Consider the following 20767-nt stretch of genomic DNA (forward strand, 5'->3'; position numbering starts at 1 on the left):
CGCCGGTGTGTGACCACAAATTTAATATAAATCATCGATTGTCTTTTTGGTGATGTCGCTGCTGGTACAGCAGATTTATAAGACATGTAGCTTTTCAGCTTTGTGTCAGCTTCCATTTGTGTTTTAATGATGATCGTCTCTTGCTTCTGCATCTGTAATGCATTCTAACCCATTAAGACCGGGAAAGCATCTGTGTCATTTTAGATTTCTTTGGCTATTCAAAAATAGCAGCTCACTGAGCTTGTAGATCTGCTATTTTTGAAAAATCGTGAACATTTGGGAAAATCTTTGAATATATATATTTTTAAAGCTAACATTTGTAACTCAAATCTTTGCTTTGGGGTGGGGTCCCTGGAACTAGATATTTTGAGATGGGGGGTCGTGGCCATCATTTTGGGGGTCCTTCGCATGAAAAAGTTTGAGAACCACTGTTATTATAGCAACATATGTTTAAAAAAACAAAACTGTTAGGATTTAGAAGACATTTGTAGATGGGCCTATTTTTTTCTTTTTAGAGAAGCCAATTATTTTGTACCCCCTTTTTTTCAACCCAATTTAGTAGTTATGCCAATTAAGTCCTCCCCACACACATTTCTGTGTTGTCACTGCTGTTGTATCCTACTGACTCACCTCACCTGCCAGTGAGGAGCCCCCACCGGGCGGACGTAGGGCCTTCGTCCTACTCCTCCCGCCCAACACTCCCTGCTGACAGGTGCCACCCCCCAGCCTGTAGGAGTATATGCAATGACCAGTATCACCCTCCCCGCACCGGCTTCCCTCCCCCAAACACAGGCCAATTGTGTTCGCATAGCCGCCCGACAAAGCCGGATGCACCACGGTGGATTCGAACCCACAACCTCCGAGGTGGTGTGGGCGGGCAGGCACTTTAATTAACCACTGCGCCACCCGAGCGCTCGGCCTCAGGTCTTAATGGCTTAATGCACCGCAAACCGTTCCCAGAGAGTTCTTCTCCCTGCCCTCGGGTCTGCTGCGTGGCTCCATCACAAACCCTCCAACCCGCAGTCAGGAGGAGCGGTCAGGACTCAGAGCAACATGTGAACACATGGTGTCGAGTTGGATCTGTTTGCTCGGTCAACACGTAGAGCTTCTAGCGGAGCGGGGGACCAGAGGAACGACATCATTAACAGGAACAGTTTTGGACTCCAAGTAGAAAGTCACTCATTCGGCTGGAAAAGTGATGCGCGTAAAAAAGAAGGGATGCCAGCCAGGCGTGGCTTGCATGTGAACATCCAATGTGAGAATGCGTGGGGACGTTGTATGTATATAATAGGCTCTTTCCATCTGATAAACAGAGATATCAAACTGATGAATATGCTGAAGGAACCATTAATGAAGTGAACGGACTGTACCGAGGAGGAGCAACGGCACCAAGGGGGGACGCTTTGTGCGTATTTATGGATCATCGGACTTCTACATTGCACCAAGAGCCTTTTCTTCTCCCTCAATCGACATCATAAATCTTTTAATTGCATCTGGAAACACGTTGATTGCAAGGCTGTATAAGTAACACGATGGCAGAACTCGGGACTGGTTTTCTGGGACAACTGGATTTGGATTTACAAAGCTTTCCTGCACTGGGGAATATGCCTTTATTACCGGAGTCATCGGCGGGTCTGGATGAGCGGCTGGGACAGATAGAAGGGAGGCTACAGAGAGGGTCGCCCACGGATTTCGGGCACCTGAAGGGGATCCTGAGGAGAAGGCAGCTGTACTGTCGCACGGGCTTCCAGCTGGAGATATTCCCTAATGGGACGGTGCACGGGACCAGACAGGACCACAGCAGATTCGGTGAGGCTCACTGGATACAGGATAGGTGGGCACTATAGGGACATCTGGGCACCTCGATGTAAAATTGGCTATTTTGTCCAAAATGTAAAAAATAAATATTTGAAGAATAGTCTTAAGTAATGTTGTAAGGTATACATTGCATGCTTAAACATTCCATTCGACAATTAAGGTCTAATATTTCTGCAATTGCTACAAATTGCTACAAAACCTGTATATCTAGTAATTTTGGTGCATAAACAAGAGGTTGAAGGATACATTTAAGTCTGATGTACCGTGCATGTTCACATCATGTATACTTTACTCAGACCATTTTTTAAATATTACATTTTTAAACATTTTGGACAAAATAGACAATTTTACATGGAGGTGCCCAGATGTCCCTACTCCCTAGTGCCCACCTATCCTGTTACCATTCACTCTGCACAGGGCTTTTTTTCTTGTTTTGACAGCGCAAGATGAGTCGTAGCCTAGGCTACTACTTTTGATCAATCAAATACTTAATAGGGTGGCAAATTGAAAATGTATCACACTTTGATAAAGATTCCTGGATTTATATCGATGAGGTTGGTTTTCTAACCTAATACAACTTATTTCACGTGGCCAAGTAATGGTCATATTGTGGTGTGGGGTGTTTTCAGTCACTCAGGAGACGCAACACACACACACACACACACACACACACACACACACACACACACACACACACACACACACACACACACACACACACACACACACACACCTTTAAAACCACTTCAACCCCAGCATCATGCCTATTCTGGGGGGAACAAACATTCACCCCAAAAAATAGCAGATCTACAAGCTCACACTGCTGTGGCAATGGCTGGCGAAGAGTTGTGGTGTAGACGGGGGAAAAAGCGAACCAAGTCCAGTTGTGAATCAGGTCTGTTTCACTATTGCAGTGGCTCTCAAAGTGGGGTCCGGGGACCCCAAGGGGTCCTTGAGGGGGTTCCAGGTGGTCCCCAGCTAAATGATGGAGAGTTGGTAACCAAATGGACCCTTATAGATATTTAACTATTGAGAGAGTAAAATGAAACCAAATGGACCCGTAACGGGTCCATTTGTTTTCATTTTAGGGGCCTACTCACTCTCATTTTACTACTCACATTAGTCTTAAACATCTGCATTAGGCTACTTAATTTGCTAGAAGTTTACACAATTATAGAATGTAGAAGAATTGTTATTTTGATCATTGTGGGCCAGTCATCTCTCCTATTGGTACCAACATCAATACAGCATGGAATTGTGAACAAAATCTTATCCAATGACAACAAAACATTCTAAAGTTTTGGGTCTGAGAAGATCAAATGGTGGTCCCTGGCTCAAATACCGAATAAATAATGGACCTTGATATGAAAAAGGTTGAAAACCGCTGTTTAGAGTTGAAGTGGTTCAGTGACATTGGGGCGCAGGTGTCTCTTTCTCTAGCTCTGGTCCAGAGCGTTAGCGAGTTCTCTCTAACGCTCTGTTAGGAGCGGACGTGCTGTTCTATTCCCATGGACTGAAAATTACACTACCGTGCGAGTTCTCCGTCTTAAGTAAAACTCAAATAAACTGTTTCGCTACTCATCAAAACAAAGGCTGTTTTGTGTTGTTGAAAGTCTATTATCCAGGGTGGGAAGCCTCTCAGGACCCCACCTTCTCTGTATAATACACGTTTTGGGCAGAACGTTAAATGATGTCCGCCAGACGGAAATTATTTGTATTTACTCCACTGCGCCCTCTACAGATTTGGTCAACGGTAATTTATGTTGACTAGATCTGTAGAGGGCGCAGGTGAGTAATTAAAATAATTTCCGGCTGGCGGACATATTGCCCCAAAAAGTGTATTATACAGAGAAGATGGGTCCTGAGATGCTTCCCACCCTGGAGAATAGACTTTTAACAACACAAAACATCCTTTGTTTTGATGAATAGCAAAATAGTTTAGTTTAGTTTTACTTAAGACGGAGACCTCGCACGGTGGTGGAATTTTCAGTCCACGGGTATGAATAGCACCCGCTCCTAACAGAGCGTTAGAGAGAACTCGCTAACGCTCTGGGACAAGAGCTAAAGGGTCTGCTCTGCGTCCGTGCGCACCCGTTCAAGGAAAGGATTCAGCAGCAGCCCATACACGCGCTCACACGCACGCAAAACTGATTATATTATTATTATTACTACTACTCAAAAATCACGCGAGGTGTGGCTTGCACGAGAATGATAAACAAATGAGGTCAGGGGGCAGATATGTGCATTTCTTGCGCCTCATGTCCATGCAGTCATTCTGCAGGTGCAGTTGGAAAAGAAGGGAATAGCTCTAAATTAAAGCATGACCACTGTGGAATTCAGGGAAGGTTTAATGCGCACTCTTCAGCCAAAACAAGCCGGTTTACAGGGTTGGGTGGTCCGTTTGTGTTTGTCTCTGGCTTCACTTAGCCTTTTAAAATGCAAGGTCTTTGTCAGTGCTGCGAAAGGAGGGCCATGGCTTTGATTAAAGGATATGAAACACGCTCCTCACCCCCAGAAATTAGAGGGATGTTCTCTGTCATTCTCTGGCATCGAGACGGAGTCAGAAAGATGGGGACCAGGTGGCCTGGGTTGGCCAATGCCAGCTAAGACACCCAGCTGCATTCCCTCGAACTGACTAACGTGTGCGTCGCAGTGTGAAGGAGTTCATAAACAGCCAATAGCTTTTAATTACACAGGTTTCACCCTTCGCTTTGAAGTAGACGACTTGCTCACTTTACGGCAACTTCCTCTGAGTCAGCAGTGTAGACAGAACCAGACGTTTGTCCACATTTTAAGCTCCATTCTAGCGTGTTCTGATGCCCTATAGGTAGTGGTTCTCAAACTTTTTCATGTCAAGGACCCCCAAATTGACACTTATTAGCCCGCGGACCCCCATTTGAAAAGATAGGCCAGGGACAAGGGATAAGAGAAGATTTTTTACAGCTCTAGCAGTGATTCTCAACCATTTTCATTTCATTTTCATTTCAAGGACCCCCAGTTTAACATGCATTAGGCTACGGACCCCCATTTAATGGCATTTCTATCTCTGGGACCCCAATTTATATTGTAAAATCAATGTTAATTTAACTCAGAGAGTGTACATTTGGTCTGGTTACAGACCCATAAGGGTCCATTTGGTTCCTAACTCTCTATCATTTAGCTGGGGACACCCTGGAACTCCCCCAAGGACCCCTGGGGGTCCCCGGACCCCACTTTGCGAACCACTGTCCTAGGCAGTGGCTCTCAAACTTTTGTTTTCATTTCAAGGACACCCATAATTCTGAGAGTGTGGTTCCATTTGTACACCCTCCGAGTTATAGACCTGTAAGGATCCTTTTTGGAACCCCCTCAAGGGTCCCTGATCCCTGGTCCCTGGACCCCACCTTGAGAACCGCTGGAATACAGCATAGAGGTGTTCACTCTTCTGTCCCCAACCAGTGGTTTTCAAACATTGTCAAGTCAATTAAGGACCCCTAAATTGATATGTATTTGGTTGCAGACCTCCATTTGAAAGGATTAGCTTGTAGTTTGGCTATTTTCGAATAGATGGAAAATAATAAGCCGGGGCTTAAGTGTTTAAACTGTTTCTCATTTTGCTGGGGATCCCCCTGGAAACCCCCCTAAGGACCGCTCGGGGTCGCCGGACCGCACTTTGAGGACCACTGGTCTAGACCAGTTAAAACAAAGTCTGTGCTGTGATATATTTATTACAAAAACAGAGATCAGTGCTGTCCACATCTGTCTGTTCAGTTGTGATCTGTCATCGGTTAAAGCCAAATACCCCAAGTTCATTACATGACCTTGACACAGCAAGCAACTTGACTTCAGAGCCGTAACAGCTGGCAGCCGCCGGCTAATATTGAACTTGGCTACTAAAAATTCTAAATCAAGCCAAAAGTGGAAGAGGAGGAGGGCCCTTATAGAGCTTATTGTGTGTGACGACACGACAAATGATGTAGCCCTCGACCTGGGAGTTCCCACCCAGCCAATCCACTGTGTGTTTGGGATATTGACTCATTCACTTTTTTATTCACTTACACCGTGTACTCACTGGTTCACTTGTTATTCACTGGTTCACTTGTTATTCACTTGTTATTCACTTGTTATTCACTGGTTCACTTTTTAGCTGAGTGGTTAGTGAGCCCGCCTAGGGAGCCAGAGGCCCTGGTTGCCCCAGGTTCGATTCCAGGCCAGGCCAGCATATGTGTCGATGAAATGAAATTTGTCCCTGAGCAAGGCTCTTAACCCCTAATTGCTCACAGGTTCTCATTGGAAACAAGACCGCAAGGACTTTCATGAACGACCTGTTAAAAGGAATTATCCTTTATCCTTTATCCTTATTCACTGATTCACTTGTTATTCACTGATTCAATTGTTATTCACTGGTTCACTTGGTACTCACAGATCCATGTGTTCACAGGTATCCTGGAGTTCATCAGTCTAGCCGTGGGTCTGGTCAGCATCCGAGGCGTGGATGCTGGACTTTACCTGGGCATGAACGAGAAAGGAGAGCTCTATGGGTCGGTAAGTCAAAAGCCCCACCCCCACTCCACACGCACTACTTACACTCTAATGGAGCCAGGTGCATCAGCATCTATACGAATGGAGGTTTTCAGACAATTGGCACAAGGCAGGTTCTCAGTGTCAAAGCAGCTTGGCGTATCTGGGTGTATCTTCATTGTTATTTGGAAAGAGGATCCTGTGAGAAAACATTGTGTATTAGAAGGTCAGTTTGTTATGGAGGTCTCTCCAGAACACAGATATGAGAAACATAGTCAGACAAAACAAGGACTGCTGCTTGTTTCGCCGTCTCACGCACATCTCATCGCCTCTCGTTTTCTGGCACTTTCCTGTCGTGTAGAGCCAGACCGATTTATCGGTTTGGTCGATACATCGGCCGTTAACGTATTTGACTTTTTGGACGACATCGGCATCAGCAGGTATGCAGCCGTTATGTGTCCCGATTTGTAACTACTTTCAACCTGCCGTCCCTATGTTGGGCATTTCCGAACATTTCCAAAAGTTGTAAGCATTTAAAAAAAATATCCGCTCTACAAGCTCACTGTAGATATGCCATTTTTGAATGAAACTTTAATCTTTCAAATTGACTAGAATTGTTTTTGTCCCCTTTGACAAAATATCGGTAATTGGAGGGCCAGGTCTCTCCAAAATCAGAATCGCCATCTGACCCAAAAATCAGGGATCGGTCGGGCTGTAGACTTCGAGATTTTCAAGTGTGCCCTGATCCAGAAAAGAGTGAGAACCACCGATGTATTGTAGACTTGTTATATCTGAATAAAGGCCACAAGAACTCAATGACATGACATGAGCTTCTTCTTTGGAGGAATTCTGACACATCTTATGAGATTCTGAAGGAGAGAGCTTCTATTTGCAGCACAGGAGAGGAAACTGGTCTCTTCACTGCGTTTTGGGATATGTGAAAATATTTACATATTTCCCACAAGTAGAGAGAGAGAGAGGACAGCATCTGGTTCTAGGTGAATCCATCAGGGCTTCTCAGACCCCCTCCTGTTACACGGACCATTAGTATACACATGTAGAACTCACACACGTCTTTATATCATCTATAGCAGTGGTTCTCAAACCTTTTGATTTCAAGGACGCACAGTTTGATATGCATTAGGCCACGGAACCCCATTTGATACCATTATTTACCCCTGGGACCCCAGTGTAAAATCCTCAGTTCATGTTCATTTAACTGATTTCACTCTGAGAACCTTACGGTTCTGGAAGGGTCATTTAGAACCCCTGTTGGGGTTGCATCATGTTCTTCTTCATGGCCCACGTCTCAGGTAGGGTGAAAGTTTAACCATTTCAACTCTACTGTGTATATACTTAGTTAGTTGACCAGGGTCCCCCCCAGGGCTCTGTCCTTTACTTTTGTTGTGAGCTTGTAGATCCTATCCCTATTTTTAAGGATAGGATATTCATTAGGAACACAAAAGAAGGGTGGGTGTAAAGATAATTGGAATTGATCCTTTCTGTCACCTCTGGATGAGTCAACGTTTCGGGTCCGGAGGGGCAAGCTGGAAATTCAAAACTTGAATTGAAAACTTTTTTTGTTTTGTTTTAGTTAAGAGAGACACATTTTGTTTTCAGACAAATATAAGAAAATTTGCCTGAATTTGGCAATGAATAAAAAAAACTGTCATACCATCATTTGATTTACCGGCTTGTCACTCTGGACACGAAACGCATGGACCAATCCCAATCACGTTTAAACCCACCCTTCCTTTGTGGTCCAAATGATCTAAAAATAGGGCCCAGGTAAAAAAAAGAAAAAGAAAAAAAGAACATAATACTCCTTTAAGAACAGGGGAGGGATAAAGGCAAAGAGAGGGTGGGTGGGTGGGTGGGTGTCTGGTGGTTAGGGGTTGGGGGGTGGGGGGGGGGTTACTCATATCATGTGTCCCAGGGTTCTACCTGAGGGCCTCTGAGGCTCCGACGGCCCCTGGCTTTGAACAATTAGAACAGAGGCTGCCATTAAGCTTTAGCCCATTATGTTGAAAATAATTGTGCGGATATCATTACTGTGTCCTATCAGAGTCTGGTATCCTGCAGCTTTGACCCTGGGAGGGGGGTTGTGTGTGTGTGTGTGTGTGTGTGTGTGTGTGTGTGTGTGTGTGTGTGTGTGTGTGTGTGTGTGTGTGTGTGTCGGGGGGGGGGGGTCATCTGGTAATCACACACCTGACTGAGTCACCTGACTGACAGAGGGGAGTATGTAGACATGTCTGTCTGGGACTGAGGGCCCAGAGGCCCCCAGGGGCCCAGCCAGGGACAGGGTCAGCTATAGACCGCCATCAGAGTAGACGAGTGCTTCCATCCCACCGTCTTGAGACCGTGACACGTTTTTGATCCTGCAAGGATTTCTCTCTCTCTCTCTGTGAGTGTGTGTGTGTGTGTGTGTGTGTGTGTGTGTGTGTGTGTGTGTGTGTGTGTGTGTGTGTGTGTGTGTGTGTGTGTGTGCATGGAGCAGGGCCAGTCATGTGACCTCCGGGCGGCTGTGTTTACAGACAACATCCTAACACCGCACAGCCTCGGCCTACTTCACTTGGTTCTCAACGTCGGGTCTGAGGGACCAACATGGGTCTGTAACTCTGACAGTGTACGCATGGCTCCATTTGTACGCTCTCAAGAGTTAAATGAACACCGAGGAGTTCACAGTGTAGATCGGGGTCCCAGGTGGTAATCAAATGGGGGTCCGTGGGACTAATGCATATCAAACCGCGGGTCCTTGAAATTAAAGTGGTTGAGAATGACTGGCCTAATTGACAACGTTGTAACTGTTTTAAAAAAAAATTAAACCGCACAGCTTTGGGACACCGCTGCGACTCGTTGGTGAAACACGTCCTAGAGCCATAAGCCCTTTAAAAAGCCGAGATTAAGCGACCGCAGACACTTATGCTATCGCGCAGCAACGCCAGGCCGCCGTCCTCCCCCTGCCAAAGACAGACCCAAAAACAATCCAACGGGACAGAGTTTTTACAGCCGTTAACGACGCCCCTGAGGTTGGGCCTTCTTAAAAAGCGGTTCCAGGAGCAGAGGCCCTTGTAGCGCAGCCATCGCATGACTGACTGGTCTTGGCAGGAACGCGACCGCAGAGCCGGTGCCCTGCATTGTTCTCACACGCTCTCGCAGCCAACAGACTCTCACCTGCTGAACCCGCAGCCATCGCTCATGCTGCGCTGTCAGAGACGGCCCGGGCTCTGAGAGCTGCTGTGTTGTGTGTGTGTGAGAATGTGTGTGAGAGAGTGTGTGTGTGTGTGTGTGTGTGTGTGTGTGTGTGTGTGTGTGTGTGTGTCTGTGCTTGTGTGTATGCATGAGAGAGAGAGAGAGAGAGAGAGAGAGAGAGAGAGAGAGAGAGAGAACGTTGTTCTCGTTGCATCACAGGGAGTAACATAATTCTCCACGCACACTGAGAGGTTAACAGGGCTGAGGAGTGAGGTTTTGGGTGTAAAAGTATAAAGCTGCTGGTAATGACTTTCCCTCGTTTGTCATAACGAGCACCTGCCGAAAAGACTTTCTTACCGGTTCATTTCAGCCGATGAAATGGTGCAAGTCCTCCAGGTGCTTTGAAAGAAGTTTGACACATACAAGAAAATGTATTAATGTGAGGACATAGTTGCACGCAGGGTGAAGCGATGCACGATATCACCGCTCTTGGCCAGAAACCTTGTATCCGTATTTGTATGGGGTTTTCTTTCTCCATAGATGAATGGCTTATTATATACTTGGTTGTACGACGATGTCACGTACACGCAGTGAAAACAGCCCGTTTACAGTAGTAGCTCTAGATCAGCTGTTTTTGCTACATATAGGTTGAAAGTCTGTCTGTGGGGTTGTGGACAATGGACATACAAGGTTTGCGCCCGACAGCAACCACATGTGTGTCTTTATGGGTGTAATAACACAACTAAAAAAATACATCTAAGTCTACCATACACATATCTCTGTTCCATCTCTTGGCTGGGGCTGACACATCAACATCGTTTTATTAACTACTACCACATGAGCCGTGCTGTATCATATCACTAAGATGTTGGTCTCTCTCTCTCCCTCTGTCTGTTTCTGTCTGTCCCTCTCTCTCTCTCGCTCTCTGGCAGAAGAAGCTCACAGCGGAGTGTGTGTTCAGGGAGCAGTTTGAGGAGAACTGGTACAACACGTACGCTTCGACCATGTACAAACACAACGACACGGGACGCTTCTACTACGTCGCCCTCAACAAGGACGGCTCGCCGCGAGAGGGAGGCAGGACTAAAAAGCACCAGAAACTCACCCATTTCTTACCCCGGCCGGTGGAGATCGACAAGATCCCACAGGCGTACCGGGACGCCTTCCAGTACAGGTGACCAGTGGCGATACTGGGAGAGGTACCCCAGTTTGACGGGGCAGAGATGGAGAGCTGCGGTGGTGGAGGGGCTTGGATGTTTGAGTCTCCTCTCGTGGCAGAACTCTGTCTCCTCTCCTCCTTCTGTCCTTCACCTCCCCCCTCCCTGCAGAGGCGTTTACATTTGCCCCCCTGGTCCACGCGGCGAGCCCACTCCTCAGCGCAGCACAGACATAGACATTGCGTGCGTGTTTTCCTGGGATGCTGCCGCTCCGCGTCAGCCTCCTGACCACGGATCAGAGGAGGAAGTTCATCTTCGAAGGAAGAAAAATGGAGAGAGGAGTGTCAGGTCCTGACAGGAAAGACGCTGACCTCAGATCTGTAGGACCGCTCGGCTGCCGGGTCGGGACACCAAATCTGTGCCGCAGTCTCACGTTGTTAGAGGAACCACTATGAGAAGTGAACGATGGTGGCTGAGTAGTACGGACTGTTACTGGGTCACAGAATGAATGGATGAATGAATGGATGAATGACTGAAAGTTAGAGGGACGCTACGAGCTCCCGTTGCAGATCCCATCGGGTGCATTCGTCATGCATTGTCATGTTCAGTCATGGCGACATGCTAGAGTAGCTCAACCTGAAGCCCAAAAGCCTAATATCTCCCCTGGCCAAGGGGGGATTCCCTCTTGGCCTAGCGGCAGAATATTTAGTAGATGTTTGTTTTCCCACACGGGAGACCTGGGTTCGAATCTCAGGTGTTAGATTGGTGGGAGGGGGCTCAAAGGAGCTGAATGTAGCAGAGTAGCTCAGCCTGAAGCCCAAACGCCTAATATCCACTCTGACCAAGGGTTGATATTCCCTCTTGGCCTAGCGGCAGAATATTTCCCATGCGGATTCTAATCTCAAGGGTGTTACACTAGCATGCCAGTTCAGTTCAGTGCAGGTCAGAGCAGACATGACGACAGATCATTGTTAAGTGTATAAAATGGGCAGTTTATGGCAGTTACTAGAGACTCCAGTATACTGAGAAGCGATTGCATAGTTTCGTTGATGGGAATGTCTATGAGACAAAAAGGAGGTCAAACTATTATTATGGGGGTCCTGTGTTGCTAAATGCTCTTCTAAATCGAATATGGAAGCGGGCAAAAACCGTGTTTGCCAATGTATGACGTTGGCAAATCAAAGAGCACTTACTGCCCCACGGTTCTCCTGTCTGATCGTCACGTTTAAATGAAAACCTTTAAGTAGCATCTCGTTGCTGTCGGACAGAAACTTTGTAAATCTCAAGATTTCACCTTTTTAATGTTTCTTTTCATAAATTAATGCAGTTTTATACATTTTCGTATGACAGTGTCATAATGTAGATAATTGTTTTTGACAATTTACGCCTACAATGACGTGCCCAAAATAGGGACGCCAGATTGAAAGTGGTTAAGTCTGTGGGGTTTATACATATTTAAACAATGAAAAGTATTAACAAGATCAAAAATAATAACTACATTGGATCCATTCCTGAAAAGGAACAGTTTTGGACGTACACGATTTCCACCCGACAGCGACGATCTTATAGTTCTATGAAATGCCGGTGAGTAAGCTTGGGGCTGACTGTGGTTTAATTATGACAGAAGTAAATCTGCATTTTGTGATGAACTTTGAAAGGAGGGCGACTTGTAATGTTCAGAGTGTCCGGAACATTATTAAAAAAAGAAATGCAAGCAGCGGAGGTGTACATATGGGTGATCCTATTTATGAGATGTACAATATATTTATTTTCTACATATAAAAATCTAAATATAAATCTATATATTTATTTATTGCAAAGACTTTATTTTGTAATGAACTTGAAGTTATCTGAACTGTAGATTCTACTGAAATTATATAGAAAAAAAGCAAAAAAAAGAGAAAAAAGAATTGAGATGAATTTGACAATAAAATTGTCCTGCTATTGAGCGCTCATTGTGAGACTATTTTTGCCTGGGTAAAGGACCTAATGTACCTATTAAAACCACATATGGATGATATGTGAATTATGTGGAGTTTTTGTTCCACCGTTTCTCAGCCTCCTATCTGAAGCAGACTTCGCCCAGCCCTGAGAAGGACCCTGCGAGCCAGAAGCCTGTGATGGGGGGCTGGCAGAAGAACCGTTTGCGGTTGAGTTTAAGTTCCAGAAAAAAAACCACCACAACTTTCAAACATTCAAGTGGCTCAGCTCTCTTCCCTGAAAAAAAAAGAAACAGAGAGAAAGAAAATGTTTTGGGACCTGCTGGTGATGTAAGAACATAGTAATGTAAGGGAAGTTCTTACAAGTTCTGCATTAACCACTTGAACCCTAGCATCCCTAATCTGGGGGGAACATTTGCAGTGGTGTAAAGTAACTAAGTACATTTACTTAAGTACAATTTTGAGGTACTTTTACTTTACTGGAGTATTTACAATTTTCAGTACTTTTCACTTCTACTCCACTACATCACAGAGGCAAATATTGTACTTTTACTCCACTACAATTATTTGAAAACTTTAGTCACTTTTACTCTGTAGATTTTGATTATTATTTCAAAACATACATTACCCACTATATATATTTCGGCCATTTGAAAATACCCGATCTACAAGCTCACAAGAGCTTGTAGATCTGCTATTTTCAAAAGATTTTTATACATATTATACATTTGAAAACATGTGAAATGGGACATTCTGCATAAGGAGTACTGTCTACTTTTGGGACTTTAAGTACATTTTGATGCCAATACTTTTGTACTTTTACTCAAGTAAATTGTCTATTCCGGACTTTTACTTGTAACAGAGTATTTCTACATTGCAGTATTTATACTTTTACTCAAGTAAAACATTTTAGTACTTTTTACACCACTGAACATTTGCAGTAGTAGATCACCTTTTTTTTGGTAGACTTGTGTAGACGGTTAAAACCAGACCGCTCATAGCCGACCCCAGCCAACTAAAGTATACCGGTAGGTTTATTAAGTATAGTGGTTAAATGAATAGAAAGTGTTTAAATTAACAGAAAGCAAAGTGTTAAAAAAAGCAATGCCCTCTGCGTGGGTTTGTCCTCATCTCTAAAAAGAACAGCGAGCGGCAAATGTGGATCAAGTAATAGAGGAGATCTTTTCCCAGGGGAGAACACCCATACAATCTCATGGCAATTTGCCCTCCTAAACCCTTTACCCGGCCTTATCGTACAGACCCTCTCTGTTCTGTCTCCAGAAGGTCTTAGTCAGCCTTCATCCACCGTAGAAAATGTGATTCCTTATGCAACTGGATCCCCACCCTTAATTGGCTTTACACATCAGCACGGATTTAGAGTGCAATGATTGGTTGTCCAAGACAGGGGCCTCACAGGCTGGGGCCGTAGCGTAGGAGCGTCTGCGGCGGGGCCCTTCGTCAAACGGACAGAAACAGCTGCCTGCTCCACGGCCAGCCAGCCAGCGGGGATGTGCAGCAAACCTGGAGTGGTGGTAATCCAGGGCTAAGAGGGGATGGGATCAACATTTCAACATCTGCAATAGTTGTAATGTTTCTCCAATGGCAAATTTCTATAAGCTGTGAGAGCAGGGCTCCCCCGGGGACAGGGGAATGGAAAAGCCCAAAGACATGGAAGGGGGGAAAACCCTGGTAGACTGAGAAATGAAAACAATACGAGGAGCAGGAGGGGGGGGGGGGGGGGGGGGGGGGGGGGATGAAAGATTGAAGGGAGAGGAGAGCGATGGTTAGACAAAAGTGGGCTTAGATGGTCAGATAGTTCTCTGGGTGTCCTGGGGTAGTGCAGTGCTTCAGGTCAGACAGACCAAGTTATCTGGCCAGAGGACACCTATGTCTGATGGCCATGTTCACACTGGCAACCCAAACTGTCATACGACAGTGACCCCCCCCCCACCCCACAGTTTTATATGCACCAATTTGATGCATTGTATTCTGTGGGATCCCAATCTACACTTTAAAATACTCAGGGCTTTTATACAAATGTACACTCTCAGAGTTACAGGCCCCATGAAGCCTTGAATTGTTTTAGTTTTTGTCACATTCCTAAGCCAATAATTTGATGACCGGCGGAAAGATGCTAATGTCTCCGGAAGGAGACTCCGCAAGTATCCTACCAGAGACTCAAGTAATGAGTAATCAAATTATTGGCTTAGGAATGCGACAAAAACTAAAACAATTCAAGGCTTCATGGGGTGTGTGTAATTTTGATAGAAAATATGTTATGTTTTGGGTGAACTACTCCTTTAAGGGTACATTTAGACAGCTGCCCATTCAATCCGGGAATCAAAAATGTCTTCCAAATCAGGTTTCTGAAAATGTGTTGCTATATCAGTGGTTCTCAAACTTTTTCATGTCAAGGACCATCCAAAATTACATGTATTTGGCCACTGAGCCCCCATCTCAAAATATTTAGTTCCAGGGACCCCCAGAAGCAAAGATTTGAGTTGCAAATTAAAAAATATTTATTCAAAGATTTGCACACATTTTCATGATTTAAAAAAAAATAGCAGATCTACAAGCTCATAGCGCGGCACTCTGTGCTGAGCTATGGTCTTATATATCTGCCATTTTTTAAAAGCCAAAGTATAAAATAATGGTTATAGCTACATGGTTATAGATTGAATGGGATAAATTGAGCATTACTCACACCTGTGTCGTTGCGTCACATGAACACAGCAATCAATGCAGATAGGGCAACGATGTCTGAACACACAAATCCAATATGACAACTTGTAAACAGTGTAGACAGTCATAGAAACAAATCAGATTTGCCTGCACTCTGAATAAAATCTCAGTTGGCAAAACAATATATATATATATATATATATATATATATATATATCGATTTTCTTTCAAAAATAGCTCATAGAGCTTGTAGATCTGCTTGAATAGCCAAAGAAATCTAAAGTGACAGATGCGTTACCGGATTGAATGGGTTAACACAAAGGCCAATCTTCCAAAGTTCTCGTCTCCAAGATTCCCATCCAACCCCATATAGAACATGAATTTAAACATTTTACCGTCTGGAAGCAGTGCAGACCAGTGTGAAAAGAAATGAGTCTGAAAACATAAGGTGGTCATCCTTTTGGTCACTTTATTAAATGTTAATATTAAATACTTATCAAGATAATAGCAGATCAGATTAATGGCAAATCAAGTTGGTGTATTCGCTAACATAAGAACATTCTGAGTAGGGCAGAAACGTTTCTCTACATTTAATAAGTACACCTTGTGCAAAAACGGAGACGGCGGCCCCCTAACGAGAAATGCGTGGATCTCTCCTCATTAACAGCTACACCAGTTGAAAGCATTTAGAAGCAAGGATGTGCCAAAAAGAATGGAAGTAACCTGGGGCGGGGTGGGTGGGTGGGTGGGGGGGGGGTTCTCACAAAGCAGGCTGTGGAAGTTAGCCTGGTAACCAAGGAGAAAGAGTATTCAAATATGTGAGTTTTTGAAATTAAAAAAACAAAAACAATTAATAATAAAATAAAAACGTGTGGAGTTGCTTGGGGTCTCCTGGCCGCTCACGGCTAACTAGACTTGCGCTTTGTGAGATTCAGTCTTTAGGTGGGGGGTGGTGGGGCGGGGTCAACACAAGTGGGTCAAACGATAAACGGGGACGCACAAGTGCTATGCTAGACAACACCAGACGACATGAATGAGGTTACAAAAAGTTTATAGGAACCCGGCAGGCATTTTGAACGACAACAGCATTCCATTAACATGTGGAGCGACAACTAATGTGTAAATGCCTAAAAGCAGAATAGAAAAACAGGAGTTCAACATATCTCAAATTTCAGAACTTTACAGAATTCTTTTTTTTTTCTAGGAAATTTATATAAGGCCTAAACTTTTTTCTCTTTACTTTTTTTTTTTGACATCGTCAATTGTCTCCCAAAAAGAGCAGGACTTCACGGCACCAATAGCTGCCCATGAACAGGTAGATATTGGCGGAGGAATCGATCGGGGATGAAGTACTCTAGATATTCATATCATAGAGTCCAGTCATCCACGAACACTGGTCCCACTCAGCTTTAGTTAGGCGTTTTCTTTTAAACTGTATAAAAACAACTGAGTTCCACGTAAATAATCAACAAGCCCTCCTTTAAGGGGAAAAACAATGCAATGCTTAAAAGCATTGGGGGTAAAACCTGTTGTTATCATTAAATACATGAAAAATGAAGATATCGAACTTGAATAACATTAAGGCGGTATATACAATAATTTCAGATGAAATTGTTAATAAACCCCCTTCAATACAGTCTCTTTTTACATGACTTTTCTGCGTCCTCCTCTCCTCTCAGTGCCTGAGAGCCACGTGGACTCGGGGTGGACTCCTTCTAAAGGGCTGCAGACACCCGTCCGTCCTACTGGAGGCCACAGTGGACAGCGGCCGAGTCTCAAAGGACGCCCGTCTCGGCTTGAGTGCACCACCCTTCAAAAACCTCGCCCTCAGTCGAAACGCCAGAGGCCCCCGTGTGGTGCATTAAGCGGAGAGAAGGGCACCACTTGGACTGGGCCGCTGTGGGAGCCTTAGTTACACAGGGATGTGGGTTGTTCTTTTTCCCCCTCCGAGGGGCCCCTACAGGCCCTTGGAGGGCCCTGGGTTCATGTTCCCGAAGGGGGAAATGCCATGTAGCTGCTGGTACAAATTCAACAGTTGCGTCTGGCTGAGGCCGGTGTCTCCTCCCATCATGCCGTTCTGCGCGGCCAGCTGTTGCAGGTAGTTGACCTGGTTGGCCATGAGCTGTTGCTGCTCACGGACCTTCCTGTTGTTGAGGACCTTCTGCACGTAGACCATCAGCTGACGGGAGAGAGGAGGAGGAGGAGGAGGTGAAGAAATGGATGGAGGACACAGAACAACACGAGACTGTGGGCTTTGCAGAGTTTTCAAATACTTCCGCCTAACTAAATAAAGCAGATGTCCTGCCTCCGCCAAACTTCCGCTTTTGCAGTCGCGTAAATAACTCCTACTGGAAATCTAATTGGCCGAGGCGTACTTAGCTTGCTGCTTAGCAGAAATGGAAATTCCAATATATATTTTAAAATATATTTTCACGAACACAAACAACAGCTTTCTGTGCGGGGGCAACTTTTAGTGGGCGTAATTACAGACTCTGTAGCATTCAAAGATTGTAGAAGAATTGTCTGGCTTGAGACACTAGAATTGAACAGACACATTAACAGTGCATCCAAACTGGGCACTTTAACACTTCCAAACTGGTGTCCCTATTTTGAGCAAGTCATTATAGGTGAAAAATACAAATAAAGTTCAAAAAGAAATATCAGATCTACAATTGTGAGCTTAAGTATAAAATAGGGCTAAGTGGTTAAGGAAAATTCCACCTTAAGATACACTTACCGACAGGATTAAAATAAACTTCCAATTAAAGATGCTGTACCATTGCTACAAGTAGTCAATCTTTTGATGCTTAATCCACTCTGGCTGTAATGTTCTCATAAGGTGTGTTACACATTGTTTGTGGAGCTTCAACGTCTAAGCTTGCTGAAGTTGCTGACTCACTCAATTTCCCAGAATTATTTGCGACTGATTTTCCAGGCAGTCATTAATACTTGTGGGCAGTTTTTTCAGGGAAATGGGCGGTGTTAAAAAAGACATTGTATTACAAACACAAAAATGGCCGTCAGTATTGTAATAGTGGTTAAGTTGGAGCCTTAAAAGGCTGGGAGATGATCACGCATTTTACTGCTGGTGCAAATTTGGCTGCTGGCCAACCCTCATTTCATATTCTATCGTTTCAAAAGCAGGTGGGGGGCCTGGTGGCTCAGACCATATGCTCCTTGTGAGCGTGAAGACCCGAATTCAAATCAGACCCGTCTTTAGATCTGTCTCTCCTCTCTCTCTGCCCTTGGTTTCCTGTCTCTCTACACTGATCAATATGAAATAAAGATGAAAAAAAAAGAAATAAAAAAAATGAATTGAATGAATATCATCATCATTGATTAACCATTTAAACCCTATATACTTCCTCACATAACAAATGGCAAAACCGCACTATGTCTAAGCGCACAACGCTTGTAAATTTGTTCTTTAACCATAAGGACGCCAAGTTGAAACCTTTGGTGGCGTTCTGTGAGACATACCGTCTGCTGCTTGCTGAGTACGTCCCTGTAGACTGCTTCGCGTCTCTTCTGTTCCAGTTCAACGCTGGCCTGTCGGCCCATTGCCATGGCCTGGACCTGGTTCTCCGTTAGAGACGGGTTCTCCTTCCACTGTGGGAAAAGACATTCACAGGTGGCTAAAAGAATCTTTACAATACAAAAAAATACCAAATGTTGCGAACAACAAGTGGAACATGCACTGGCAAATTCTTTCATAACATGGACATTGAACTATACCGATTGAAATCTATTTATCCATCTATCTATATATATTTTTTCAATCTTTTACATTTTGTCTAAATTTAGTTAAGCTTATTCCATCGTGTTGCTGGGGAGGGTGTAGAAAACCACGAGTTACCAGCTGCTTCTTTTCACCCGACAGTGAGGAGTTTCACCTGAAGGTCATATCGTGTGCAGAAGAACACACTTTCCCTTCCAGTGCCACTCCCTGCTGAGCAGGTGCCCCGACCAACCTGTACCAGCCGGCTTCCCACCCCCGACCACGAACAATGTGTCCGTTTGTAGCAGCTGGGCAAGCCGGCGGCACGGTGGAGGATTCAAACCCAAGTCTCCACGGTGGTGGGCAGGAACTTTACCCCTGCGCCACCTAGACGCCAACAATTTAGATCTATGAACAGGAACAGAACACTACTCACCACTCTGGCAATAATATCCTCATACGACTCCCGTGGTAAAGCCTTCAACGCGTTACTGGCTTCTAGAACCTTCTGACGACCCTGGTTTATAAGATCCTGCACACACGTAAAAGAACAAGAGGAATTCACCAGAATGAGAACGCAAACCTAGGTGCATAAAACACTCAGGTCCCATTTCAAACCTAGTGAAAACATCTACAAGCTGCCAACGTGTCGCTTTCTCAACACGTTGTCCGCTTATAGATAGGCTATTTTCGCATTTCTTTGAAAATAAATCAGCATTTGTTAAAGATTTATTTTGAAAAAAAATCGTCTAAGACAATATAGGGATGCCAGGTTGGAAGTGGTTAAAACACACACACACACACACACACACACACACACACACACACACACACACACACACACACACACACACACACACACACACACACACACACACACACACACCTCAAAACAACAGAGGACTCTTTTTTTGTCACCATCTAAAAACATTCCTTCTTGGATTTCTCCTCCATTCCCCAGCATGTATAAATAGCAGCTGGCACGGCCACAGGACGACCAACTGTTCTGTAAGGGAGCAGGGGCTGGCCTGCGCTGCACCGGGACACAGCTATAGCGGAGGGACCGCTGTCACAATTAGCAGCGGGGTCTGTGGAATGTGGGGCTCCGTGCTGCTGGGACGGGGGGGTCATGTGGAGCTCATTACTTACCTCCAGCTGCGCGTGGGTCATGTTGGTCAGAGCAGCCACATTGAAGGGGTTCAGGTAGCCGTGAACCCCACCCATCTCCATCTGGGCTTGCATGGTCGGGAAGTTGGTCCTCATTGTCAGACCCTGAGAGATGGACGACACGCATGCCGCAGTGGGATTAGAGGAGGTCAGTCAGCCTTTACTTTTTTTTTTGATAGCTGTGGTGTAGAAATGCCGTTTTCAGTATCACTCAGAATCAATCTTTATTGTCAGAGCACATCATTACAAGTAAGGTGGGTGAGATTCTTAATTGTGCAGTTACAAGACTAAAGAATTAGATCATAAACATAAGGAGGGGAGGAGACACAAATGCAAATGCACAAAAAATTAAACACGTGAATTAAGAGTCATTAAGTGTATGTAAAAGAGCACAAATTAGAAACGGTTCAGTTTATGTCTGGTCTATACTTTGTATATCTGTATACTTTGTATACCTGTACATATTTGTCTTGTTTCTTGTACTCTAATGTGAATCACATTGAAATTCACTGCGTATGAAATGAGCTATAAAAACAAATTTGACTGACCATATGTAATACAATGTGGTGTAACCGATTCACTATGTTTTTAAC

The 20767-nt window shown here is 44.6% G+C and overlaps 2 protein-coding genes across 4 annotated transcripts in view; one reads left to right on the forward strand and one right to left on the reverse strand.

Annotated features, from left to right (window-relative positions):
* The first annotated feature begins 1180 nt into the window (after window positions 1-1180).
* fgf16 (fibroblast growth factor 16) lies at window positions 1181-12603 on the forward strand. Its single transcript, XM_084085877.1, has 3 exons — window positions 1181-1809; window positions 6239-6342; window positions 10446-12603. Exons 1-3 carry the CDS (start codon window positions 1533-1535, stop codon window positions 10686-10688), a joined length of 624 nt encoding a protein of 207 aa, XP_083942003.1. The 5' UTR covers window positions 1181-1532; the 3' UTR covers window positions 10689-12603.
* A 3133-nt stretch (window positions 12604-15736) lies between these two features.
* Window positions 15737-20767, reverse strand: part of atrx (ATRX chromatin remodeler) — a 46952-nt gene continuing 41921 nt past the window's right edge. For 2 of the 3 annotated variants that reach the window (XM_084042118.1, XM_084042117.1), the window contains exons 31-34: window positions 20157-20279; window positions 19444-19539; window positions 18770-18898; window positions 15737-17468 (exon numbers count right to left, since the gene is read on the reverse strand). In XM_084042118.1, coding sequence (XP_083898244.1) covers window positions 17247-17468; window positions 18770-18898; window positions 19444-19539; window positions 20157-20279 — 570 coding nt within the window. In that variant the 3' untranslated portion in view covers window positions 15737-17246. The remainder of the gene's footprint in view (window positions 17469-18769; window positions 18899-19443; window positions 19540-20156; window positions 20280-20767) is intronic. The other variant, XM_084042119.1, reaches the window with a different exon arrangement.

Source organism: Gymnoscopelus microlampas, assembly GCF_963454915.1.
Source record: "Gymnoscopelus microlampas genome assembly, chromosome: 18".
Classification (NCBI taxonomy): domain Eukaryota; kingdom Metazoa; phylum Chordata; class Actinopteri; order Myctophiformes; family Myctophidae; genus Gymnoscopelus; species Gymnoscopelus microlampas.

What these genes read in the sequence shown, in the direction of transcription:
- fgf16 (XM_084085877.1), top strand. Translation starts at nt 1,533, where the DNA reads ATGGCAGAACTCGGGACTGGTTTTCTGGGACAACTGGATTTGGATTTA. An exon ending in ACAGGACCACAGCAGATTCG is followed by an intron (nt 1,810 to 6,238) that starts GTGAGGCTCACT and finishes ATGTGTTCACAG; the next exon opens with GTATCCTGGAGTTCATCAGT. An exon ending in AAGGAGAGCTCTATGGGTCG is followed by an intron (nt 6,343 to 10,445) that starts GTAAGTCAAAAG and finishes CTCTGGCAGAAG; the next exon opens with AAGCTCACAGCGGAGTGTGT.